This window comes from Xylocopa sonorina, chromosome 6 (assembly GCF_050948175.1).
Source record: "Xylocopa sonorina isolate GNS202 chromosome 6, iyXylSono1_principal, whole genome shotgun sequence".
Taxonomy (NCBI): domain Eukaryota; kingdom Metazoa; phylum Arthropoda; class Insecta; order Hymenoptera; family Apidae; genus Xylocopa; species Xylocopa sonorina.
Window position 1 is genome coordinate 3,708,016 of NC_135198.1, and position 27,640 is coordinate 3,735,655.

General features: G+C 44.7%; 1 protein-coding gene across 2 annotated transcripts; it reads left to right on the forward strand.

Annotated features, from left to right (window-relative positions):
* Positions 1-1,346: 1,346 nt before the first annotated feature.
* LOC143424563 (RNA-binding protein 24) lies at positions 1,347-26,668 on the forward strand. 2 transcript variants are annotated; one of them, XM_076896707.1, is made up of 6 exons: positions 1,347-1,789; positions 6,161-6,571; positions 8,017-8,143; positions 10,060-10,120; positions 23,938-24,311; positions 26,356-26,668. In XM_076896707.1, the coding sequence occupies exons 2-6, from the start codon at positions 6,299-6,301 to the stop codon at positions 26,517-26,519; spliced, it is 999 nt and encodes a 332-aa protein (XP_076752822.1). In that variant the 5' UTR covers positions 1,347-1,789; positions 6,161-6,298; the 3' UTR covers positions 26,520-26,668. The 2 variants fall into 2 exon arrangements, with proteins under 2 accessions (XP_076752822.1, XP_076752823.1); XM_076896708.1 differs by lacking the exon at positions 1,347-1,789 and having other exon boundaries at positions 23,938-24,155; positions 26,356-26,666.
* Positions 26,669-27,640: the final 972 nt, after the last annotated feature.

The following is a 27,640-nucleotide window of genomic DNA, read 5'->3' on the forward strand; positions in this document are numbered from 1 at the left end:
TGACACGTAACTTACGGCAGGTTTCGAACAATGCAACGGATGTAGGTTCACGATCGTCCAGAATCGATGAAGGGATTGTCCGAATTATCTTCCCTGGGATTGTCCGCTGCGTCTCTCAGGGGCATTCGTTTTTGGTCGCTCCTTTGACACCATTCCATCTGGTCGATATTCGTTATTTTCTTATTATTAACAACAATTCTTCTATCTTTAAGGATACTTAAAAATTAGATGATTCCAATGGTATTCATTATTCTATTAAGGACGACTGAGAATGTCTTGTGCGCTTTGTAGGGCTCAAAAAGTGCTCCACTTTATTTCTCTCAATCGTTCCACTGACAGTTTTAGTGGTTAATTAAGGTTTGAACGAGTTAAAGCAATCATAAGTTTGGATAGCTGTTGAAAAGTACTCGAAATGACACACGTGGAGCAGTTTTTGCAAGTCAGGCGTGCTGGAATTAAACAAGCTTCAATGTTTGTACATCATATTCGTTCCTTCCCTTTGTCATTATCACAGCGCGACTCCCCTATTTAGTTTCATTCGTTTTACTTGTTTGTGGAAAGTGAGAATAAGGTACCGGCATTGTGCGAGATTGGACGGGACGTTGGGCTTCCTTGAAAGTTTTTCACCCGCTCCAAAGAAAAGAGATCAGCGGGTTCAAAGCCTTCGGGGGAGCGTTTCAGCCTAGCGAACATCTGCCGTCGTCTGCAACGATAATAATTCGAACAGCTGATACTCCTCGACGGACCCACCGCCTTGCCTCGTGGATCCTGTAGGATCGTTTCCAACTACCACCGTCGAAAGCAACGCTGCGTTGCATCGTCTTCGAATTTCCTCCACGTTTCTACCCATCTAATCGTAAAAATTGCAAACAATTTCAAAATGGTTGACAAGGCAGATTATAGTTTCTCTCGTGAGATTCATTCGTTCCTATTTTTCCACTCGTTACGACGGATACGAAGGATCAACGGCCACATCGATCAATTTGAAAGCGAAACAAGCGAGCGTCCCTCCGATAAAATCGTAATCGGGCGACGAGTGAACGATTGTTAACAGTAAACTCGAAAGTCACCCGGTTACGAGCAAGAACCGTTCCAAGGGACGAAGAAAGGTGATCGAGCGGGCGTTTGTTAATTGGATAATGGCCCGGAAAAGCGTGTATCACGGCTAATCAGCGTTTAAAACCCTTCCATCGGTCGAAATGACGAAAGATTTGTCAACACGTCGTCACTGGTCGATTCCACTTTTTGCATCACATCCGTGTTTTCTCCGGTCGTCGCTACGCTACGCTACTGGCGCGTGGTGGGGGGTTGGCGAGACCAATGGAAAGAGAAATCGCCGTGGAACCTGAAGAACTGGCGCGCGGCACGGTAACCGCAAACTTAAAGCCAGCCAGTTCGGTACTCGCACGTGGGCCATCGTTCGTGTCGGTTGTGCGCGCGTACCAAAAATCGCCACCCAGCAAAGGGCACAGCCGTGATATTCGTCGATACGTGTCGTCGACGGTGCTACCGCGTTCGAAATCGCCTCTCTGTCGAACATGTCAACCATCGGCTGAGGTATCTCGCAGGTTTCGCGCCGACGAGTCGAATATCATCGTAACGAGAAACGGCTGTTGAACGTGTGCGCACTGTTAACAATTTGCAACGTCGGCACTATCGTCGATAGATAATCTCGTTGCTGGAAGGATAGCCACGTTGTTGGTGTGAATTTCTTTCCCTGGTGCTTTTCATACGGATTAAACAGCAACGCTTTAGTGCATCGAGTAACAGTGCTACCATAAAATTAGAGGTGCGTATCTGATACTTCCTTTTCTTTTCTTCCTTTTTTTTTTAGTTTTTTCCGCTGTAAATATTCTCTCGGGAGTCTTGGTTAGTCGACTGTTCGAATGCGCGTACGATATTTACTCGATATTCGAGCGTCTCGCCGAGACGGTAATTGGGGGTTGCTAAAAGCGCTTTAAATTGCACGCTAGAGATTTAATACTTCCTGCAGATATCACAGCGCAACCGTATCTTTTGTCGTTACTGTTTCGTAACCAATTTTCATACGCCCGACAAGCGAACTTAATTTTGTCCGAAAATTAGATTGTCGCGAACATTGCTCGCTCCGTGCAACGATTCAGAGGACAGATCGATGGCGGTGGCGACCAGTATCGGCTACGTTCGCGTGTTCTATCGTCGTTTTAGCGAAACGCGCGCTAGATTTTCCGAAATTGCGGCCAGAAAATGCTGTTTACCCGACGAGCGAATGTTTCCGACGAGGCCATCTTGCGCGTTCGTAAACCGATCTGCTTATTCTCTCGGTTGCTCCTCTTTCACCCCCGTTGCAGCGGTCTCGTCGCGACAAAGGGGTACACGACGACGGGCACGTGTACCACAACGTTTATTAATAAACCTCGACGTCGGCTCGACGATTTCTCTTTAGCAGAAGGCCTGGAAACGCGTGCAGGTGATTACAGCCGTCTGGCGTAAATGAACACGGGACCATTATTTTTTTCGTTCCTTCCCGGATTTCCCGGTGGACGTATTAATTTCGGATTTAGGCCGGCTTTCGTGACCAGCTGCCTCGTCATTGATAAACGACTCGTTTATAATCATTATTAAGCGATTGGTTCTTGAATTCTCTTACAGTTTAGTGTAAATTAAAAAAAAATTTGATTGTCATGCCTCTTAGGAGTCAATTTATTCTGTCATACTGCAATTGCTAATATTTGAAGACTAACTTTGTCGTATCATCGCATTTTTTTAAAGCAATTCTCTCTTTCAGTGACTGATCGCCACGAAAGTAACGTTTACATTCTATTAATTATAAATACGATCTTCTAGATACTCCAAAATGGCGGCAATTAGATTCTCCCGGCGCTAATTAGTAGCACATACATTTTTCTGCGCTGCGTCGTTGTCGATTACGATCCAGCATGGGCTCCGATAACAAGATGCAGATAATCCGATGATTCTCAAACCGTGGCATCGTCGATGTTTCGTTGGGAACGATGGAAACCTCAGAAACGGCGCGCGTCAGAAGAGAAATTTCATATGTTCAACTCGTAACGGTCCCGTCGTTTGATTCGCGATGAAAAGTTTCCTTTCACGAAATTTTGTTCACGGCGCGCGAGCACGGGGCCAGGCGTCGTCCCGTGTTTTCGAAAACTCTGGCCTTTGCGACTTTGGCCGAGAAGATATTTTAGTGCGTTTCGTCGTGCGCGTGGCAATCGGCCAGTGTCGAACGCGCGAGGCTGCTCCGCGATCAGAACGTGATCGCAACGGCGCCATTCCTTGTTCAGATCGAAAAATCATCTCGCAGACGTAGTTTCTAATTTTCATTACACTCTCGACGCCTCCAATTCGAACGTTCCTCCGGTTAGGCATGGCACACCGAATGATTCTATTAAATTATAAAGTTTATTCACCAATTACGATGACTCGCCACTTTTTATCGGCTAGACTCCATTTTAATTTCCTTCCTTTCGTTCGAGGAACGTCTACTACCTGTGGTGTAGATGATTAAATTTAATATATGCAAATTTCTAATAACAAAATCGTTTCTTTCTATTTGTGTAACGATCGTTTAACGTAGACTTCGAACGGTTTCGTACGAGTTGAATTCAATTAATGGCGACAGGTATGTCAAGTCATTTGCGAGACACCCGCTATACTGTTGCCACCCCTTACAGCTGTTTTAATCGTTGGTTATAGCACCCGAAAGGTTGGAATTATCCTCTTCCGATGCGTCGTACCGTTACGATGTCTGTTAAAAGGAAAATCCGCCAAATACATGTCTGCGATCTTACCAGTAGTGTGTAGCTTTCGATCGCGTTAACAATTCGCTATTTTTCTTTTTATTTTTTTCTCTCTTCCTCTGATCTTCGCAGAAAAATGAGCCGAATTAGAGAAATCGGGAACCGTTGAATCGTTGATACCACCTCTAATGGGATCGTTTTACTTGACTCGGTGTGAAGATTCCTGTGCACTGAACCAGATGCACAAACGTTCCCGTTTTAAATAACTTTCTAATTTTCAATGTTGTTCGGATCTTGCACGCGCCAGCGTCTTCTCCTGAGATTTCCCACATTTTTTTTCACCGAACAAAGACGCCAGACGCCATTTTCGTCGTTCATTAGCTACCCTTTCGCTCTTGTTACCGTCTTGATTTCTTCTGTATCGTAATTATCGGCACCGGACTGAGTTTGAGTGCTGTGAAATCCATCGAGACCCGGTGACTATAATCAATTTCTTGCCGCTGTTTAATTAAAAGTGACAACATCGCTATTTAGAACAGTATTTATCGTAGCACAGAAGAATCGACGGGAGAAATATCCGTTCGTTAAAAATGAACTATTTAAGGAATAAAATAAATTGTTGCGTCAGAGATTCTCGTGCTATCTCTGAGTGCACCTATACACCTGGACGGCTTCGACTCTGCGCAACCTGTAATCATCCTGTAGTACTTGAACCATCGAAATACCCAGATACCAAGCAGCTGTCAAAAGCGCGATAAGCAACCGAGTAACCCGCTAATACATTTATCAAACCGCCTATATAAAGCCGCGAACGCGCCGTCGAAATGAAACGATCGGACGTCCCCCGTTCGGGTTGCAGGAATTGTCGTTCACGTTTCAATTCGATCGCGCTCCGATTCGATCGGACGCGGCGACTCGCCGTTCCACGGCGTGTAATTTCGCCTTAACGCGGTCGTGTCGCTTCCACGGTAGTTGAATTCAGAAACGCGGTCTTTATGCTCGAGCAAACGTCCCGGCGTGGCCTGCGCTCGGCTCTAGGATCGGGAGGGAAAGAGAGAATGAGCAACGACGGCGGTGGAGGAGGAGCCCGATGGCAATACAACAATATGATTATACCCGGTGTGCTGCACCGGTTTTCTGCAGCAGCTGCCTGTCGTTTTGGGGGATCCGACAGAAACAGACGAGGAAGGGCCCTCTGCGCTGAGAAGTGGTGCACCGTCGCGCGCGTATACACGCCGGCTGATAGTGGTGGTGAGGCAGGTGTGGTGGGGGGTTGCAGGAGGGGATCTCGAGAGAGAGAGAGGGAGGTTCTAAAGCGCGAGAGAGAAGGAGGGCCCAATTCGCAGGGCCCCTCTGTGCCTGGTGGCGCGCACAATATGAGTGTGAGAAAGAGGGAGGTGAAAGAGCTCCGAACCGGAGGAAGGAAGAAAAAATGGTAAAGAGAGGGACCCTTCTGCGCGGCCCTCTACCTCCTCTATCGTTGCCTGCAGCATTGCAGAAACTCGAAAGCCGTGCGAGCACGAAAAATACCCTGGCTACCTAGACTGGGCCAGGCCGGGTCTCGCTTCTCGCGGCAGAAGCGAAACTGGCTCCCTTTTCAGGCCGTTACGGAGCCTTGAATGGAGGTCAGGGTCCCTCCTCTGCTCGCCCTTTTCTTCTACTTCAAGGTACCTTCCCGCGTCCTTCTCCTTTCGGCAACACGACCGGCGGTGCCTGTTCCACGTCTCGTTCCCTGTTGGCACGCCGGTTTTCCCCGTTCAACCAGGGCTACCCGGCTTCCGCGCAGAAGGGGATTTTTATCTGTTCCCTTTTATATGCACGAAGGAGTCATCGATTCGAGGGAATCGGTGGACGAGGGTAGAAGAACAGTACCTACTCAGGGAGTAGCGGGCCAAGAAGGGAGGGGAAAGAAACGGTTTATTTTTGTCTTTCTTCCTGCGTTTAGTACCGTCGTTGGATGCGCGAAATCTTCCTCGCACGGAACGGACACACGCGCGCGTCTGCCTGTCTACGTTCCGCGGGCATTTCTGGATGGATCATGCGGGGCGACGCGATTCGTCGGAGGGTCGCGCGTTACGAGTATTAAATTCTAAACGCGTACTCTCTCCGCTTTTCCCCTGCACGCGTTTGCCCTTCGTTTCTGGGGGGTAATCTGATCTTCCCTCAAGATTTCGTGCCGAGGGAAACCTTCAGGCCCGAACGAGCCGAGTATTTTCATTCGCCGCCTCGGTTTCACTCGTCTCCGTCAACGTGCTCGACGACCGAAAACTCCAGCACGGAACACGCAACCCCCAAATTACAGTACCGCGATATTTCTCACATTACAACTAACGCATCATTTCCTCGATAAAGTTCCGCGAAACTGTCGTGGAAATCATCCAGGGGATGTTAAATATTTGAAAAACTTGTTCGAATTGCAGGTAACCAACATACTACCGGTGGCATCTAAATGGTGGTAGGCCTGTGAAGTGATTAGCGTTGACCAAAGTACCGCAAAAGGTGTCAAAATTGAGCAGGTCGTCCTCCCGTCCGGCGGTGATCTCGCCAAAATTTGGAGGATGTTGATGCCTGGTGCCGCTGGTCTCAGTGCCGTTGGCGCTGTGGGCGCTGTTGGGGCGCCAGGCCCGGACGAGCTCGTCTCGGGCCTAGGCGCTCTAGCCGGCACCACTCCTCAACAGAAAGACACGACATGGACGAAACTGTTCGTCGGCGGTCTACCTTATCACACCACTGACAAAAGTCTCAGGGAACACTTCAACGTGTACGGCGACATCGAGGAGGCGGTGGTCATCACCGACAGGCAGACTGGGAAGAGCAGGGGCTACGGTTTCGTGAGTATCGTCGACGACCCCCTTTCCTCCACTTAATCGACATTTTGTCAGTTTTTTTTCCTGGTTGATAGTCGTTGCTGTGACCTGCTTTGAGTTTGTGTATAGCTTAGAGTGAGTGGTTTAAGTATAGTTTTATTTTGGATCGTTTACTATTAGTTACCTTAGAGTTATAGTTTTGCATTAAATCATGACAGTTTCTTTGTAGCGATACAGTTTCGGAGCGGATGACTCCGCGACGAACGAATAAAACTGAGGGGGATGATAATGGCTCTCTTAGTTAAGATCGAATCGATGATAATTTAGCAAGAATATGAATTGAATCGAATTGGTTGTTGAACAGTCGAGCGGTACAATTTGGCGCGATTTTTGGAAACTTTTCTGATTCCAATAATTAAATTCATCAGAAATTCGGTGTACTTTTATATCGAGACGTGTTACTAAAAAATTGTCGTCTCGAGTGGGTCTTGGACTTAAATTATTTTATGGAAAGAAAACAGAAAAAAGTTCTACGACCGTTGCTCGTTATAGCACTCGCTCGAACGAATACGTTAAGTGCGCAAAGGTAGTGGTTAGATAATTCATTATGATAACATAACCAGTTGACTCATATCCAAAAGACATGTTTTGTTCAATTCGCGTACACGCTAACGTTCTTCCGTGAAGGCGTACGTACTACTTCGTTATCGGTTTTTCGTTTTATCACAAATACATAACTCACATAGAAAGGATAATATGCAAATGCCTATTGTCCATCGAGGCAAAATTCTGCTAGAAATACGCGTTCGTCTTTATGTCGATGGAATTACCATTTCATGGGAGACCAACTGACGAACATCGTTACTAGAGGATTTGATGTTTTATCAGTTAATTCCAAAGACTTTTAATCGTACATTTGACAGAAAATTCAACAGTCTCAAAAAGAAATGTTTAGAAACTTAAACAAATTTACTACTTGCAACAATAATTACCATCTCATAGGAGACCAACTGGCGAACATTGGTCACAACCAATTTTTCACTAGTTCCACTTTTCAGAGCTACTCAATTAATACACGTCTCCACCCTCGAGCATTACCTAAATACTTTTATTTTCTTTCAAATGAAAATAACTTTCTCACTTGACAAAACGGTGTACTCAATCGATCGACGCGCTTCGTGTTAGAAATTGAACGATGTACAAGAAGCAGTAGTTGAACGGTACAAGATATTACACAATGCGTGCGAGTTAAATGGTGTAAGAGGGATAATTGAGGAGGATCAGTGAAAAAAAAAGATGGTTCACGGTATTTAATTAGCTGGAATTGTCCGAAACCTGACGAGTGTATCCGGGCATAAAGTGCCCGGGTACGTACACGAGGCATGTACCGTTGGCTTGCTAAGGGAGGGGCTGTAAGATCCAGGTGAAGCGGAAGGATTAGTCGAATAATCGATCGGATCTGCACGCAGGTGATCATGGGAGACAGGCCAGCAGCGGAGAGGGCGTGCAAAGACCCCAACCCCATAATCGACGGTCGCAAAGCAAACGTCAACCTGGCGATACTTGGAGCTAAGCCCAGGGGTAATCTACAAGCGAGTAAGTTTGCTCAGCAATGCGCGATCATTGAATGAACGCGGATCGCGTGTATTACTACGAACGACGATGTTTTTGATTTTTTTTTACCGCTTGAGTGGTGTTGCGCTTCGAGTATCGATCCCTCGTCCCTTTTCGCAGCCAAATTTTCTAATCGATAGATACTGAATCGTTATCGTCGTTTGGGTAATCACTCTCTACCTCGTGCGAGAGAAACACGACACCAAATACTTGCCTCGAGTGGATCGTCGGATTCGCAAGAATAGATGTCATTTCTAATCTTTCGGTTGATTTTTGCGCGTCATTGCCGTGGGTTTTACGTTGTTGAAACGCGGCCAAATCGGTAAATCCCATTCGTCGCAGTAACGGATGATATACTTCTTGGACGAGGAGCGTAGTAATTCTTCTATTTGATATACCGAGGACGTACGCTCGAGTTACCGATGGGAAATTATGGCAGCGTCTTCTTAATGAGACGTTTAACTTATCGTTCAAGATTAATCGTGATAGCCAGAATTTATCCCCTGTCCAAGCAGCGGAATTCGATTAAAATATTCGGTTCATTCAGGATCGAACCTCTTGGCGGATCGCGTTAATCGAATCTCGCCGCTTTCGAGCGCAAAGCGTCGCAGAGAAGATGTTAGAGGCGAGCGTATCGCGGGCGCCATTAGCGGAAATCGGAAAGCGCCCCCACAGTCGCTGGTCTCGAAATGCCGCGATGGCTCCAAGCCAACATAGCTTGGCGCTTCGGCACCTAAGTCTAAAATTGCCTTAACCCGAGTGCCGGTCCCCCCTTTGTTTCTTTTCCCTTCCCGACGCGCAAAAATCATTTCCAACTTCGAATCGGTCTGCGATATCTCTCGCGTAGACGGTTGCGTCCCCATTTACAAGTCAAATTCGAGCTGCTCCCGTAATTTAACGCGTTGATTTAATTTATTTGCGTGGAATGCGAAATCGACGATTATTGGAATTCAATCTGAACTCATACGACAATAACGATACCTTATTTCAGAATTTAACAGCTTTTCGCTGACGGAAAAAGCAAGGGATAGAGGTTTCGATATTCTCCTTTACTTCCTTCACTTGCGAAGTGACATTTAATGTTTGAAATAGATTTTCGTAGGAAAAGAATAATCGTTTCTCGTCTTAAGAAGCGCTCTATCGATCTAATGTATTCAAACTGTTTATGTATATTAATCTTTTCAACGCATGCTTATTGTGAGACACTTTTTGCCATTTTTCATACCGTATTTCTTATGTCGCATACGAATCTTTGATATTGCTTGGTTGTTTCGTGATTATTGTTAACTATAAGGAAATATTTAGAAGACGATATTCTTAATCACCGGTAGAACAGAAATGTATGTAAAGCGTATGCTGTTACGCACATTATTCTTACAGTATGCGAACATTTTCACGTATTTCCTTACACGCGTCTTCACAACAGTCGCGCTACATTTTCGCCAGAAATGAAACACATTGACGTCTGCGATTAAACGATTTCTACAATGTTAATATCGTTTTAATAACCTTTAGAAACGAAAAGAAAGTAAAATTGTTTCACGCAGTATGGAACCGGTCCTCGAAGTCGATCTTATTTCGAAGCTCTCCCTCGCGACGATATAATTTCATTCACGGCGAAATAAGTTTCAGACTACTCGTTTTACCGTAACAATTATCCCAACGATCGTAGCATGAATTCTTGATCTTTTCATTAACTTCGCGTCTCGATCGTTACGTGCGAGCCAGAGTTTCGCGAGAAAAAGAACGCGCTCGAGCAAACCGTGTGGATCGAAGGGAATACGTAGAGGTATCCGCGATGAACAGGATGTTCGATTTACACGAACACGGGTGTTCGAGTTCAGGGCTGGCCATTAGAAACGTAAATAGGATTAACTCCGAATTGTTTATGATTTCAGCATTCCCGTTCGCTGCTGGCATCCGAGCTGGCTACCCGGCAGTCCTTCCTGGCCAATATGGGTGAGTCCACGTTGATGTGATTTGTCCAGATACGTTGCGAACATATATATACCACGGTGTTGTAATTATCGTAGTAAACGGGAGACTAGCGTAAGTCAAGAGGAGTCCTCGCTAACGTTCCCGTTATTTAAAATGAAAAAAAAAAAGATTTCGAGTCGCGACGTCCGCGACTGATCGAACACGAGCAGATCGAAACGCGAACCAACGATTGTTCGGTTTTGAATTAGCGAGCGTGATGATCGTTCGGTGTACATTTCTTTTTCACGCCACTTCGAGGCCGTTTCTCAAACATTTCTTTTTTTTTTTAACACGATCAAGTCTTTCGGTATAAAATTCTGATAAACATAATATATAGGTGTACGTTTCGAGCGATTTTTCTCCAGTTTTTCGGTCACAACTTTTTCATTCGCCACGTACGTGCGACGAAAAGAGGGGAGAATTTTAGGGGAGCGAGAAATCTGTGATAGAGGTCGGTAGAGAAGTAAGGGAAAAATTGTAGATTGTAAAGAAATAACCGAGAGATCGAGAAACGAGGGTACTCGATCGTTTGACAACATTTGAATGTTTTTTTAAAGACAGACTATATATAACGTTTCAGCATCCTGACGCATGCGCGTAAGGGAGCAAGCAGAGAATTCCCTTTTCGAGATCCTTGAGAGCGCCAAGGGCCGTTCTAAGGAGCGCAAATAACAAAAGCGAAAAAAATGACACTATTTAGAGAGAGATGAATGGAAAGAGTCAGAGAGACGATAAAAGATAACGTGAGAGAAAGCACTAAAAAAAAATATATATATATAAGAATGAAACAGGAAAGAAGGGGCAGGATGATATTTGCAATCGATGAAAAGGGAGAGAGGGAGGGAGAAAGAGAGAAAAAGAGAGAAAGAGAGAGAGAGAGAAAGAGAGAAAGAACGCGGCACACGCACACGTATCAGAAGCCATGAGTATCCACGAATTTGTTTCTACAAATGTCAAAGACTTCCGAGGATCGGCCTCTTCTTCTGCTACACTGTATTTTTTTGGTTGTGTTTTTTGTTTCTTCTTTCTTGATGAGGTTGACGTGAAGTGATATGACAATGATTGCGGTTGCTGAGAGATTTGTTTGTTACTGGTTTTGACTTTTTTGGTCTTTACTCTTTTACACTCTTTTTCTTAATCAACATAATCACAATAATCGCAATAATATTAATATTAATATTAATTATAATAATGATAACGTTATGTACAATTATCTGATCTTAATAGGGATTGTCTGATTAATTTTTTTTTCTTTTTCTTTTTTTTCTTTCTGTAATAATCTACATATTAATTCGATGGACGGGGTAATAACAGCGAGGCGATGGGTATTGTGTCTTAAAAGTCGAATTCTGCGACACGAACGGACGCGTCGGTTCGCCATCGAACGTTGCTGGATCGATCCTCGATCGGCAGCGTTTGGTAGCGGAATGTTAGAACGATTCACGTGATTCGAAGGAATTTTTTCTTGTATTTCGTTTTATTATATGGAGTCTGTCTCACTTCGGTTTAATTTTGATGCCAAGTGTTCTGTTTCTTTCTAAATTTCAATCCGTTCACGCGTGCACTGTTTTCTGAATTTTTTCTTTTTTGTTCATTTTGGTTTGTCTTTTCTTGGTGGCGGGTCTTCGTTTAAACCTCGATCGACCGGAACTCAGCGGAACCGCCGCGGCAGCTTGTCTTTCGAATTCCCATAATTGTCGTATGAACTGTACAAGGTGTCCACTCGGATGATTTGCGATGAGGCAATAAAGCAATAATTAACCTACATTTACTCGGGTGTCGTAAAATATTGCACACGAATTTCTAAACTGGAACTAACGATGGGTTTGGCCATGAAAAAAATGGCTACTTTTAAACCAATTGCTATCAGCAATTTATCATGACATTGTCCGTATCAATGACAATAAATTGGCTAACAATTTTCTACACGATATTGTCGCAAATAATCTGAAAGTCACGCAGATGGCTCCAATGCGGGTTACGATCTATCAAGTGTAAATCGCTCTAAATCTATGGCGCGAAATTTCAGCTGGTTTAAGTCGCGCGCGCGCGGAATTTTTAAACGGACACCTTGTACAGCGTTTGACGTAAAAGCAACGCGCTCAGCGATGGTAATTGTTTATTCGTCCCGATTTGAACTAGCTCGCGTAATCTCGCCGAGTTTTCGCGAGCGACTCGCGCGAAACACGCGATTTGCCAGCGATTCCGTGTAAAAAAGGGAACGAGGAGTGGAAACAGCGACGAAATAGCGAGAAGAGATTAACCGTGTACGGTAGAGTTCCGTTGAATTATGAACGATACGGCCGGTTCTCCGAAGCGGCGGATCTCCCGTATTTTTCGCCGGAAATCGACCCGCACCGCCGCGATACACGGCCAACGTTCATTCATTTTTCATCGCGCCAATCGATTTTATCGCGGTTTACCTCGTTTGGCCCAGTCAGATTCTTCGATGTAGCATAGAAATTCGTGGAGACATCGAACAGTATCGAAAGGCAGTATCGTTACGAGAGAGGGGAGATAGAGTGGAAGAAGTAAGAAAAGAAATAAGAAACGAAAAGAAAAAAAAAAGAAAAAACAAGGAGGGAAGTGGAAATACAATTTACTCCTGTTTAACTAACAAAATTCTCGTAGCGTTTCCACGGTATCGGTTATCTTCCGCCCCACGATAACTTCCGCGCGTGGACACGTTCGATGGTTCCTTTTTACTTTTTCTTTTCCTTTCGAAATTCGACCGCGAGACGAACGAGGTTACACACTGTATTTACTAACGCATTACCATTTTGGTGTATGGACGAATTTTGTTTAGATGAAACGGAGATTCGTCGAGTGTACAGGCTCCGCTAACCATTTATAATATTAATAACCTTGTGTGTGTGGTGAAGGCTTACACTACACTTGGTGTCGCTATTGGTGTTGTATTTTTTGGTGTTGTACGTGGTGGTTTTTTGAACTTTTAATATAACACGGTGTACCGTCTGTCATTGGGAAACGAAAAGAGAACGAGCTACTTTGGTTATTTTTTTTTTTTTTTGTTTTTGTTACCAGTCGAAGCGCATCTCTACGGTTTCGGTTCTCTTTTTTTCAGCCACTGTCGATTCACGCGAATGAGACGTTACGCGGTTGTTCTCGCGCTTATTTGAATTACACGCGTGAAAACTTCTCTTCCGTTTCGACGTGGTATCAGAGGGATTGAAAACAAATGCTCTTGCTCGGATCGAAAGACAGCGGGAGGCGCCCCGACTTTTCTCGTCTGACGAAAAAAAGAACGAGTAACCGTGACAGTCTCTTAGGGCCTCGAGGGGAAAAGGAACAGCGGTTAACGATCTAAGAAATTTTGAATTATATCCACACCGCGTTAAGTATCGATGGATAATGCGCGCAGAGATTCGAAGTTAATTATTCAGTGATATTATGCGAATAAGTAGAAAAATTGAGAAGACAAACTGGTCATTTTATTATCGAGAAATCATCGAAACAGGAGTCTCGGTTGAAAGACACGGGAAGGGAATCGAATAAAATAGGTACTCCAATTCGGATACCTTCGTTGCGATGTTAAGTTCACTTTTATGTAAGTAATTTTCTTTCTAGAATTAAACAACAAATTTGACTCGCAAATTCTCGTATCTACAATTCCACTTTGACTTACAAAACGTTTCGAACGTTCGACTCGACGAATCATTAAAACACGATAAAGCTTTCGTAAAAATGATCAAATACGCTCAGATTTGAAGAATAGCTAGGAATAAAAAAAAGACTTGAACCAGACGAAAGATAGCCAGATTACAAACGATATTAGCGAAAGATACGCGATCGTCGACTGGTGGAGACGCGAAGAGATTCGCGAGAAATGATTCGCCGTCGAACGACCGCGCAGATTCCACGGACGCGGACATCCGGGCGTATTATTAACGCGAGGGTGTACATCTGAACCGGCGAGAATATCATTTACGTCGAACGCGTGGTCGTAGATCCTTATTGCGAAGCACGTGTCCTCAAATTAGCGGAACGTAGGTGGAAAAGTGAAATCCAACACCGGCCAGGGGACGTTCCGTACGTCAGAGGCGGTTTTCTCGGTGCTGGTAAATCCGTGGTGTCGTAAGCTATCATAACCGAGCAGCGTCGACGACGGCAACGACGATGACGACGAGTACGACGAGCACGACGACGACGACGACAACGACGACGACGACGACGAGGGCGACACGCCTCGCGTCTCGGGTCGGCCATCTTGCCGGTTCTGGCGTTGGTCCAATCTTTATTTAGATCCACCTGTCCCCCGTGTCAGCTTCTACGTTCGAGCCCCGACGGTTCCTACGAGAGGACTTCTAACACGAATTAAAACTGTCCCTTCCCTTCAGAGCGAAGCAACAAAGAGCAGACTGTTAACGAGAATGTCTATTTCCGCTGATGTCACTGGTCGCCATTTTTTTGTTTGCCCCTGTGGTATACTTCTTCTTCAATCAGCTGCTCGATGGCTCCTTCATTTGTCGCAACGAACGTCATCGATTTAACGATTTCAGGATATTCCAGTAAAGAATTGTACATAAAATGTTAAATGTGAAAGCTAGAATGTTTAATTGTGGAATTATAAAGATTAGGCGTTTCAAGTTCTGATTGGGCAGCGAGGTTAAGGAAATAGATGGTTGTATTGTTTCGTCGGTTCGAGCAGTAGTGTTATGTGGACTAATTAATTGTTGGAAAATGATCGTGAAAACAACTGTTAGCCAACCTAGATTTTCACGCTGCAACGTTCGCGTTGCGAAGCAAGGTGGACGAGCCAGAACGTCTCTATCAAAATTATCCAGCGGTTTGTCATAGTTGATATATTGCTCTTGGAAGGGAGCGCGGCGTGCAGAACGTCTGTTTCTATTTTCATTGTCGATGCCACTGTTCACCTGTCGCTGTCACTCATTCGGCAAACGCGACCCGCACCGTTTTACGAGAGGCAAACATTCTAGAGAGCCTACGGGCACGATTAATAGCGTTTGCCGGGAAACGAAGTGTTCGAAGTCATCGTAAAACGAATCCCGCTGGACGTCGCGTTTCGAGTTGCAGTTCGGCGAGGCGGTCATTTTTCGCGCGCCCCTCGAACACGATTTACTGTCCCCGATATCTTCGTGACCATGAATAATCACTTTTTTTCGATGAGTAACAGCGTGTCTTCGACAAGATAAATTTCTATTTTCGTTCCCGTGATATCGTCTCTCATCGAAACTTTGTCGCTTCTTTTTTCTCCTTACGTAACCGATACAACCGATACTCGAAGAAAGAAACAGTTCTAACACGTTGCTACATAGCAGCACTCTGCATCGATACGATAGCCAAGCCCTTGTACTTCAATTTTCCAAGTAATTTTATAAGTGTCATGTACATTTATTTAGATCAATCGATGTACTCGAACTTTGTTAATTTGAAAGAGTTTCTTCAGACGTCTTCGAGTCTTTTCGTACTCAATCATTCTAATCTACTCGCCCTATTCGCGACGTTCAATCTCGTCCACACTTCGAGTTCTGTACATCTCACCCTTTTCGACGGGGTTCCGTGAAGGTACGCGGTGCTCGAAATCGAGTGCAAAGATCGCGTTAACGGAGGAACAATTAAGTCGTTCGAGGAACCACCCTCGAGCAGTCACCATTGGTCTGTTCTGCTTTCCAAGGATTGGCAGATGATCCCATTGGATTATCCACGGCGCCGGCGCTCGCACGGTTTCCGCTCTGCGCATCGACTCTCCGCGTACACACGTACACGAACACGCGCCCGGAGGTGGCCCGCAGAAGGTGAATACGCGCGCGTTCGCCAAGTTGCACATGGACGTTTTTACGCACAGGTGTGCGGGGCTGCATGCACGCGTACGAAAGTACGGTACTCATCGACACGCAACGCGGAAACACACCGAGGAGAAAATTGCTGCACGACCACCTGGCACACGTGCCGTCACACGTCCATGTATAAGCGAAGCCCCGATAATATTATGTGGGACACCTCTCGGAGCCTCGAAATACTAACGTTCCGCGGAAATTACGCGTGAAAATGAATTCCGCGCGTGTGAAACGCGAACAGGAACAGCGCATCCGTTCTTTCGCCGAGTCTTCCGCCGATGCGGCTCAAATTTGCCAGGAACGACCAATTTCGGCTGGTTGCATCGGTTCTTTGAGAGTTTTTGGCTCAACCGTAGCTCCATTAGCAAATTTCACTATATTATTACGTTATTATACACGTACTTGTATAATCGAAATTAGCTCGAGAAATAATGAAGAACTTTCGAAATAAGTTTATTTTACAGATCAATGTTCTGAAGCAGAACTTCTCGTAATTAAATTCGATCGAATAATTTCTCTCGCCATTCTAACCTGAATTTTCAGATCTCGAAGGTGATTCACTACAGTTTTAAAGAATCTTCAAAAACAACAAGAATCCAGTATAATAAAACCTATATTCGCGTCCAAAGTCTAAGTTAAACTGGCTTTAGTAAATCAACAATTCACGTTCCCTCCACGTTAAAGCTATTTCATCAAGTCCACCGCTCTACAACTCCAACTTCGAACTTCTTAAATCCACCAGCAATTGTTTCACCGCGCGCAAACGACGCGCCCCAACAGACCTGATCTTGTAACGCATTCTCATATGTGTACAAGTGTTCTATTACAAAGAGAAGAGTACGCGTAACGCGTAGTTACGTTGTAACAAAAGTGACAAAGGAGAACTGCGTCTTCAAGGTTAGAATTGTGCGGCAATGGTTCGAAGGAAACCAGCCAGTATCAATTAGACCACGGTGCTTCCGTTTCGGCCCGTCTGAGGTTAGCCAAAGCGTTCCAGCGGTTTTTAACGCGCCTCCTGCAACCCTCCTGGCCAACCCCGTAACGAGCGTCGCGCATACTTGGCTATGCGAGTCCTTGGGAGAGCGTGCACGCACGAAGGGAACGATTAAGCAACGTTGTTCAACCATCCGCCCTCACGTTACCTCGCGCAATCAGTAGATCCTAATCGCGGGTGTACGGCCACTTTGCGGCGGAAATCGAGGGTGGTCACTTAGATCCGTCACGAAAGGACAGCGCAGACCTTTTCGTGACTACGAAACGACTTTCTCGTTTCTCTCTCTCTCTCTCTCTTGCTCTCTCTCTCTTTCTTTCTCTTTCTTGTCTGTCTATCTCGATGCCCATCTATTCATCCATCTATCCATCTATGTCTTCAACCCGGCCGCCTTCCACCCCCTCCTCGCAACCCTCTGTCGTGCGCCGATATTTCCGCTCGTGGTTCCGCGGAGAACCGCGCGTAGCGATTCTTCGACATTGTTTCGATGTCCTCTTCTTTTTTTTCTTTCGAATGTTTGTTTATTTGTTTGTTCGCGAATTTCAGATACTCCCTTTTTTTTTTAGTTTCTGAACTGTTGTTGGGTCTTTGAGAATAATCGAGCAAGAAGTTACTGTATAGAAGATTTATAAAATGTCGCCAGTAATAGTGTAACTAAAATGTTAATTTTGATTTTCTTGTTCAAATCTGCTCTATGTTCTTCTTCGGATAAGTAAGTTTTGTCGTGAAACAGTTGAAACGCGTATGAAACACCTGAACTTGCCAAGTGAATTATTTTTATTCAGACACAACGCATCCTCGCACTCTCCACATTTCTACGTTCGCAATATCGAGAAACACCGCGTTGTCGAATGACACCGTGCATTTAAATGCCAAGTTATTAATTCCGTTGTGGCCTCTTCGCGGTCTCGCTTCGAAATGACTGCCTATATTTAAATAAGCATAACCTTGCATTTTGGTCCATGCATTAATACCTCGTTCCTTTCGAAATTGGAGACTTCTTTTTCAAAAGAGACTCGATATATCTCGATACATCGATACTGTTTGGTAGACGAAGTTAATACCATTACGTGACGTCCATCGTATGTAACGTGTGCTGTAATATACATATTTTACCAGACGGTATAAAAATTCCTTCGTATGTCGGAAGAGTTATCAAATTAAAGTGTCGACGACTGAATTAATAATGTCCTGGAGTTTCACGAATTTATCGCCGCTGGTATCTATTCTCATCGAATCGGAGTGGAACGGAAACGGCGACATTTTCATTCGAAGAACGTTAGCAGCGAAGCCACAGCCACGGTTAATTCCGCGCGAAATTCTGCCACACGGTTTTCCTTTTCCTTTTTTCCTTCTCCTCGCGCGTACAAGCACGCCCACGGGTTCCATCGATCGTATGAAAAATTTCACCCCCCGCGCACCCTCGCCGCGACGTGTCGCCAGACAATTTCTCATCGTGAAAATTGTGCTGACCATTAAAACAGCTGCCACGTTTTTACGCGACTGTCCCAAGGACGTGGGTTATTGAGCGATCGTTCGTTATTACTTGGAAATTATTCTATTACAGTTACGTCGAACTCGTTGCAGGCAATTAGTCATTTCCCTCGCCGATTCCCGTGTTATCACGTCAGATGTAAGTCTGCTGGTCGCGATCGGCTTTTAATTAGACGAACAGTGCGCGACGTACGTCGCTCTGTGTTTAATAAAAATGTCCCGTTAGTCGGGGATTAATTGTGCGATTTATCGATGCACACTTCCGATTAGTAACAAGAAACATTCATATCCTTCGGGCACTTATATAAAAGAATCGTGTTTGCGAGGACTTAGTTCCGCTTTGTTTTTTTTTACTTACATTTAATCGCGCGTTAGTGGCGTATAAATGATTATTAATTATGATAATTTGCGTGCACTATTTGATACACGTGTTCATGGTTACTCCAATAGCGACCTATTCGAGTGTTTACAACAAGCGATAAAACAAGTTTTTCTAGATATTATAGTAGCATGGAAATAAAAATAAAGGGAACAATTTTATAAAAAATTTTAAACTATGTAATGGACTTTGCTGATGTCTTCTTCTGGTGTCCATGAAAATTACGAGCGCTGATGAAATCGGTTCTTTCAATGTTAATCCATCATCTTGAATGGAATCTCTGTTACATGTGTCTGTCGCATCTACCACGGCAAAATGTTATTGCAAATAACGCCAGTTCGTGTTATACGGTACCATCGATACAGTTTGACCGCGTTCGGTTGACCAGATTTCTCTGTGCACGGCTGTCAGTCGTACGAAGCGCAATTCGAATTGGACGGTACGTACGACCACGAAGACACAAGTGTACGAAGAAACGGAGGAGGGTGGGAGTAAAATAAAAACACGCAGAGCAGAAAAAGTGGGGTTGAGGACACGCGAGCCATCCATAATGCACAGACCGCAGCAAAGATGCGTCAGCAAGATAAATTCAATAGAAAATGGTAGAACAAAAAAAGGAAGAAAAAAAAAGATCATGCGAGAGTAGACGAGATGATTTCGTGAATTCATTTAATCGCCCAAGGTCTGGATTGCGATTCTCTGAACGCGGATGTTCAATGCCGCCTTTCGCCATTCGAAGTCCTTTTCAGACGTCGAACTTGGAGTATTCGCGTTGAAACTGGAAGTACAGGGTAATAAAAACGATCAATGTTTAACCTTGCAACTATCTAGCCGACCGAATTATGCTCTGAATGAAATTTCAGTCAGTGATTCTGGAAGTCAAAGTAAGATGAAAATTCAGAATAATAATGTATCGTCTAAGACTTCATTTTTGATAAAAAGAACTGGCAAACGCAACGCGGATACGTCCACATGCATTCATATTGGATTTCGTTATCCGCCCCGCCATCTTATGGGAATTAATGCCATCTTACGCTCGCCATTAGCCCACGCGTGGTTGGATTTTTAAAGTCATTGTTCTCGAAAACCAAGGTCCAATCGTAACTTTGTTACTCTTTACTTTTGCCTTACTTTAGCTTCTGCAATAACTCCTTCAATTTTTCTCCAAAATTAACCAAATATTTTGCATAATTCTTACATATGAAACTGTAAGAAAATTATTTCTACTTCGAATAGAATCGACAGTTTCACTCGCAATTTCCACGCTCATTTTCTGTTGAAAAATATGGACGAAATGACTTAACGAGAGGGCATCCTCGTAACTTTTCCATCGTACCAGACGAGGGTCTGCGCGTACAGCAAGTGGCACTCACTTCAGGTGACGGAAATGGCCATTAGAGCGAAGACTCTTACTTACAAATCAGTTTATTTTGCCGTGATTCGGGGCTAGGCAGAAATATTCAGGCATGGAAATAAACACGATTCTAAATATCCTATTAATTTCCGTAAACTTGGCGTGAAGTTCTCGTGCGGCGGAAATTGTCAGAACCGGGGAAAGCATCTGGTAGCCATCTGGTAACAAGCCAAGTGTAATATTTTTATGATGATCGCCGATAAACTAATCTTCCAGCCGATCGATTCGACAAAAAAAGAAATGATGCAGCAGGTGATGCTCTCTGACGCGTTCTTGTAGAGGCCAGGCTCAGTCGCGTAGCGTTTATTTCAAAATTTCCATTAAAATGTATCCACGATTAGCGTCGTTACTCGTCCGCTTTCCATTGCGCTCCTATCATACATTTTCATTCATTCAGTTTTTCAGCATTTGTCAACCTGTCAGTCATCCTTCTGTTATTGCAAATATTTAATTTACCATTAGACAGAGATTCTGTTCCTATATTTCTCTTTGACTCTTGATCACAATTATTTAAATATGCTTAGTGGTCACATTTGTTTATTTTGGTTCTTTTTGTCCTAAGAATCGATTTTCGAAGAATTTTGCTTTACAAGCGTGGATAAATTGGGTTATAGGTGAGTCTAGATATTTTCGAGTGTCCACTAATTTATGCCGGTGTGCATTAATTCGAGGAAGTGAACGAACTATCCGTTCGAAGCCACAGGACAACATATTGATTTCCTTCGTGGACTGGACACTAGCTATTATCGATCCGTTAAAAAGTTCAGGGCTGTCCCCTGTGTCTATGTGTCCTTACGCGAGTTACCGTCAATTCATTTGTTATAAAATAACAAACGGGAATCGTTGCACAGTTAGCCACGCAGAAATTTCACGAAATTTCACTATTTACAGCTAAATTATCGTACACGCTATATTTTAGTTTATTTCGCAACTAAATCGTGGAACGCTTTAATTATCAGACATAGTTGAGGTTACACACGTTCTAATTAAGTTGTACTAATTTAATTTAGATCACGATGGCTATAGTTACACCGACGCGGGCAATTCGACGAGAAATAATTGAATTCGAATCGAAGGGTGATTACGGTCGAAGGATCGCGTCACGTATTTAAAAATCGGAGGACGGGCGACGGAGAAGCGAGTCGGGGCGGCGGGTTTTTCGCACGCGAACCTTTTTGCGTTGAAAAAAAAAAGGAAAAGAGGGGAAAAGAGAGAGAGAGACAGAGGCACTGCCGTGGAGAACGTATATCACTTTTCTTTTTCTTTCTTATACGCCTGTGAATTTTAGGTACAATTACTAACGTTGGTGTTAGGTAATCGTGTGCCGTGTACCGAGAAGTATCTTTATATATTCGTGAAATGACCCACACACACACACACACGTTTGACGTTGGTTTGTTGTTGTTTTGCCGACACGTTGAGGATTTCTTTTTTACTTTTTCTGTCACTTTTCTTTTTTTTTTATTGGATTTGTTGCGCATTTATTACCTTTTTTTCTTTTTTTCTTTCTTTTTTCTTTTTTTTTTTTCTTGTCACGCCTTAGTGATACCACATTGTTACCACTCTCATAACGCGTCGCTTTCCGTCCACCTGTCCCCCACTACTTATCCTCTGCTCACGCGTCGAAATAATTCCCACACGAACGCGACACAGCCGCGGTTTAATGCGCCGCTATCGAGCAATATATCGTTTCGATGGCGCACGTAAAAGTAACATTCGGACGGCGGCATAAAACCGTGGATAATACTCGGATTCAGCTATCGAACGTTAGATCACGGTACGGTTTCGCATAACGCGGGGATTGATCGCCGATTCGTTGACACGTGTTTCCACGGGAAATCACGCGGGGCGAAACGAATGGCCGCCAATTTTCTGTTCTACCAGCCACGGTTTAACGACTGTTTGTTTATCGCGCGACTGTGTTTCTGACAGCTTTCTGGCACAGTTATTATCTCTGGGAACGGTAGAAACAGAGGGTAGACAATAACAGCCGTGAGTCTGGCTGGCTCGAATGTTCCGCCATTTTGGTTCACCGCGTTTCTGCTGGCCACACATTGTCGATCACGTGGACCACGTGTGATCAATTAATTATGGAGTTTATTGCAATTATTCGTTCATCACTGCGGCAGTTCACACGTTACGTTTTAAGATTTCGTTGTTAAGAACGCGCCAAGATTGGTATAGTCGTGTCAGAGCTGTTCGTACGACACAGTAAATGTTGAAAGAATTAATGCAACCATAGTCGAGAACCCCGAAACTAGTTAAATATTGAACGCAAACCAATTATAATAAAGAAATTCCACATTAGAATATTCCATAATTGATTTTCCACATGTGGACTCCATTACTGGCAAAGCGTGACCGACAGGGACGCATATGTGGGTAAAATATGGCGGGATATCCATGACTGAGTCGTGCAGCGGGTACAAAACTGATCGTCACACCATCGCATATTTATTTGAAAGTATTAAACGCACGACCATTAAACTTTGATACCGAGTAGATAAAAGACAGACTTCAATCGGAAAGCGACTTATTGGAAAATACGGCTGCACGCCAGCACTTTTTGCAGTCACTGTTTATTGTCGACCCTATGCAAGCCACGGTTTAACGATCGTTTATTTTGCACCGTGTTTCCGGACCAAGTTCACCGGCATTTTACAGCTGTAGAACGTGCGGGATGCAAATACGACCGGGTACTGTAACACAGTAACGCCAAGTCCGAGTCCATTAGCGATCATCGTGTTATCTGTTCGAGAAAGTTAGCGCCAAACGCTTTTCCGATAAATCGTTTATCTTAATTGTGGAACCGGTGCTCCGCTCGGCCTGCGCGCGCGGAACGTTTTCTCACCCTGCACACAGATCGACGCGCGTAAAGAAAAAAAAGAAAAAAGAAAGAAATCCAACCGCCATCCTTTTCTTCACTCTACTCCTACAACTTCTTAACTGCACAGGGAGATATGTACTGTTGAAGCTTACGGTGGACCATCAAGTTCCGCTGATTACCTTGGGAGAAGGTAAGGGATGATTTGGAAGCGGGAAACTCGATGGGCCACGGGTTGTTTCGAACAGCAAGTGTGATTACGTAGGACTAAATTGATCTTGGTGGACTAAGATGCTGCGAAACGACGCTCACTCGATATATCCTATCGGTGGCTAGCTATAATCAGTAGCTGCCTTAGTATTTTCCAATATATTATTCATTTCAAGTACGATCTTGGAAGTTGGAAGAATAATTTCTTATAAATTTAACCACAAAACTATGTACATTAGCCAGTCAATGATACCAACCATATTATCACGATCAAAAGCTTATTCTCGTCCTCAAAAATTTCCAAGTAACCACAAGAGTCTTATCAATCAAACAGACATTTCATAAAAGTGACGGTATCACAGTTGACGGTTTGCTACGAGTGCCTCGCGTCTCACGCCCATACAAAATAGTTGAAACACCCAACACGATTGGCGTTGTCCATTAATTACTCCAATTACCACCGCGACGAACACGCGTCTAGATCGCTCGACGGTAACCAACAAGAGGGATGAACGCGGCCTCGAGGTGACTCGATAAACTGGTACCGCTAGCCTTAGTCCACCATGATCGGTCAGCGAGTATTCTTCGTACTGAATGTACTATATGTATAACGCACGCGTGGCGTTCGATCGCGGGTCCAGCTAACAGCCGTACGATTTTGATTTCAGGGTGCCACCGGGGTACGTGTACCAGTCGCCTTACCTGGCGGCTGCGGCGCCAGGTGGCCTGGTGCCGCTTCCGGCGACGCAGTTGACCCACGCGGCGGCGATGGCGGCCGCGTCCCAGTTCTACGAGTACCAGAACGTCGCGGCTGCGGCCGCATCGTATCCGGGAACACCGTACAATTTCGCGGAGGCGTATCCGTATACCAGCGCGGCCGCGGCTGGTATGTGTTTGAAAAGTGTCCAGAGCAAGGACAGCAACGGGCTGATACACCACCACCAGCAGCACAACGGTAGCAGCAGCCCTGCGGTGCTGGCGCACCAACGATTGGAGAAAGCTCTCTTGCCGCCATTTCTGCCGTCCGTGCTACGTAGCAACGGTAGAAAACTATTAGAAACGAACCAAACGCACTTGAACAGACGGAATGCGATGCAAACGGTGTGAACGCGTGAGAGAGAGTGATCGAGGGAACGAGGGGAGGATGAGAGGGTTGTGCCGTCTTGTGTCCGTTTAGGAGCGGTTCAACTTCCGTTGTGGGATCCCTGCAAGATTCCCACTAGATCTTTTTTCTCGCTTCGAGTCGTTTTAGAGGCCTTTGGTCTTACGTTGGACGTTGTAGCTTCTTTTTTTTTCTTTTTTTCTTGTTTGGGGAACGCTTGGTTTTAATATTCATGTTTAAGAGATTGTTGTACTATATGAAATTCAGAATTGTTAGTAATTTGGGGTTTTGTAAGTTTATAATGTTTTTGTCGGATGTCAAAGGGGAAATAATACGGGGTGTTCGGCTGTAGTTGGATCGGAACGTAAGGGGTGATTATGGAGATTGAAGTAAGGGGTGAAGGCTAACAAAATGACGTTTAAAGTTCGGTTTACGAGAGAAATAATTTTGAAAGTCCACGAGATACGCGTGTATTTATGGTAAAAGTCCATAAGGGAATGCGACACGTAATGAAGTCTTAATTATGTGGAAGCACTCCCATTATGTTGACTTACAAGCTTTTACCATTACTGCACGCATGCACCAACGATTTTCACAGTAAATTTTCTCAAAAAACCAAGCGCAAAACGCGATATTGTTATTCTTCGTTTTGATTCCAATTCATCCTATAGAATCATCTCTTTCATTCTGATACCCCTGCAGTCAAGCACCCCGTACATTTGAACGTTCCAACGCATGCGCGTACGACATATTTCGGTACTTTTGAAGTTGTTCGTAGAAAAACTGCATGTTTCGTGGAAGCTACAGCACAGTTGATATAGTTTGCGTAACAAGGTAGTTGTTAGTAAAAATCAATTAACAAATAGTTGAAACTTGCACGTGTCCACGCACTTGTCAGATTTTGCTACTGTAGCGATTTAAAGGTAATTCGCCGCCATTTTCCCAGCGTGAGAACACCTTCGAAAGAGATTGATACACAAAGTGACGAAAGCTGAATTCATCTTGTACATACCCTTTTAGTGGGAATCTTGCCGAGGACATTTTCTGCTCGTTCCATTTATCGCTTCTTCAAATTGAGTTAGAGCGTATGTTTTCTACCCCCCCTTTTTTTCTTGTTTCCACACTGAATTAAGCCGGTTGTCGTAAAGTAATCGACTTTGCATTTAGCAGGAGAACTTTCTGCAATCTGTTTTGTGTTCGAAGTTTGTCTGAAGCGGTCTATGATTTATTTGGTTAATTTTTTACGTTACAGTACACTAATCGTATGTCACCAAGGATCACATGAGAAATGCTTGTACATAAAGGTTTCTTTAATTTTGCGCTGGAATGTTCTGCTGTCGGTACACGTTAACAGATAGAGTTTAATAGCTGGTGATCAAACATTTTTGCATGCTTATGTTGGCTTCGCATTCAACACGATCGACATGCAAATTTTTGTCATTGCTCTGATGTGCTGTCTACGGTGGTGGTGGGAAGTATGTCACAATGGGTGACAGTAGTCAGTAAGCTTTTATCGCGCGACTGATCGTCTCGACATAAACTCGAAAATTGATCTCGGATCAATGTAAAATTTAGTCGAGACGCGGTACAATTTAAAACTTTTGTTCACGACAGAGGTGCAGGTAATTCTATTCTAACCTTCATAATTCCCATCACATGGAAAATTAACCCTTTGCACCTTATTAACCTCGACACAACTCTTAATCTAATTATCTGAATTAGTCTGAAAAATCTTCTTGACATATTGCATTAACTCTAACTAAAATCGAGATGTGCAAACGGTTAAAACCACCGACAAATACTTCCCAATCCTCCCTCCATACTGTAAATAAAAATCCTGAAGAACCAAATTCTCAGTTCCTCGTTGTTACAGCCGTGGCTCGCACGACTCCAATTTCTCTTCCTCGAAGGATTACCTGCCTCGAAATCGAAGACGTTCGAAGCACTCGTGCTCAGAGAGCGGTGTTGTTTGTTCTTTTTCCAGCGAACGCGGCAGCAGCGAGTTACGTGACGCCGTATACGTACGCGACGCTACCAGGTGCGGCTGCGGGGTTGCCAGCGGCCGCAGCCGCAGCTGCAACGGCAGCGGGCGCCGCGTTCCCAGGACTACCGTACCAGACGACGCCTCAGGAAGCAAGATTGCAATAGGAGTTGGACGGAACCGCCACGAGGAGATGGACGGCGTCGCCGATTGTTGACGGGCGGCGTTGAACTCGCCACGCAAAACACGATCCTCGCATCCGTACGAACACGTCCTTGGCCACCGCCAGCCTTCGCGTCGAGATATCATCCATCAGCGCGTTCCCTCCTTCGATGATCGAACGCTGCGCGGCGCTGGTGCGCCCGACGCGGCCATTGTTCCCAGCACAGAGTGTTCGTTCGCATCCCGGCGTTTTCGCGGGTTAATTTTGGAAACGAGGCACGGCGACGGACCAGGGAAGAGAAGCGGACCGCTCCTCCTGAACGCGACCCTACGCCACTCTCGACCGGCGGCTCGTAGTTTTTTTACTAATTTAACCTTTAATCTTCCCCACCTTAATCTTCCTTTCTACGTTCTCCTTTCTAGGGCCAAACTTGCCACGCTCGGCCGACGTACTTCGAGACGCGACGGCGATACGCGAATATCGTCAGCCGTTCTGATTATTTATATACTACCATACCACGTGGAACACGATGGGCAATAGAGGCTTTCAAATAGACGACGCGCGGACATTTTCGAAACGTCGGATTCCTCGCAAGCACTGGGCATTCGGCGAGGGCGAGACGCGGATTAAGATTGGAATTAGCGGTTTCTAAGGTTTTAAGTCGGGTCTCCGCGTGCAGGCTTGATCGTCGCCTGGGCTGAGCCACGCTTCAGCGGTGCCAAATTGGCACTGTTGAGAGTAAATGCCACCGATTTCTGCTTTATTGGTTTTTAATCGGTGTCCAACTTGCACGGGATTCGCGTACAATGCCATTTGCTGCGCGGTAGAATACGTATTCGGTCAAATTTGTAGAAAATATTCGGAGGAAATTGTTGTACTCGTACGGTGAAAGTTTTTGTGATTCCACTTGCATGGATATCGTTCTGGTGTAATCCCGAAAACTTCATCACGAGTTCTGACGGCCGCCATTACGATTCTCGACTCTCTAACAATTGGCAGCTGAGAGTACGCTTGTTTATTGTCTGTGATTGATCGACTGGCGTCGATGGTCTTTGCACGTGGAAACCCACCGTTACTGTTAACAGAGACGCGTCGAATTGAGTGAAATTACTCGTCACTGTTTGC

What these genes read in the sequence shown, in the direction of transcription:
- LOC143424563 (XM_076896707.1), top strand. Translation starts at nt 6,299, where the DNA reads ATGTTGATGCCTGGTGCCGCTGGTCTCAGTGCCGTTGGCGCTGTGGGC. An exon ending in AGAGCAGGGGCTACGGTTTC is followed by an intron (nt 6,572 to 8,016) that starts GTGAGTATCGTC and finishes ATCTGCACGCAG; the next exon opens with GTGATCATGGGAGACAGGCC. An exon ending in CAGGGGTAATCTACAAGCGA is followed by an intron (nt 8,144 to 10,059) that starts GTAAGTTTGCTC and finishes TTATGATTTCAG; the next exon opens with CATTCCCGTTCGCTGCTGGC.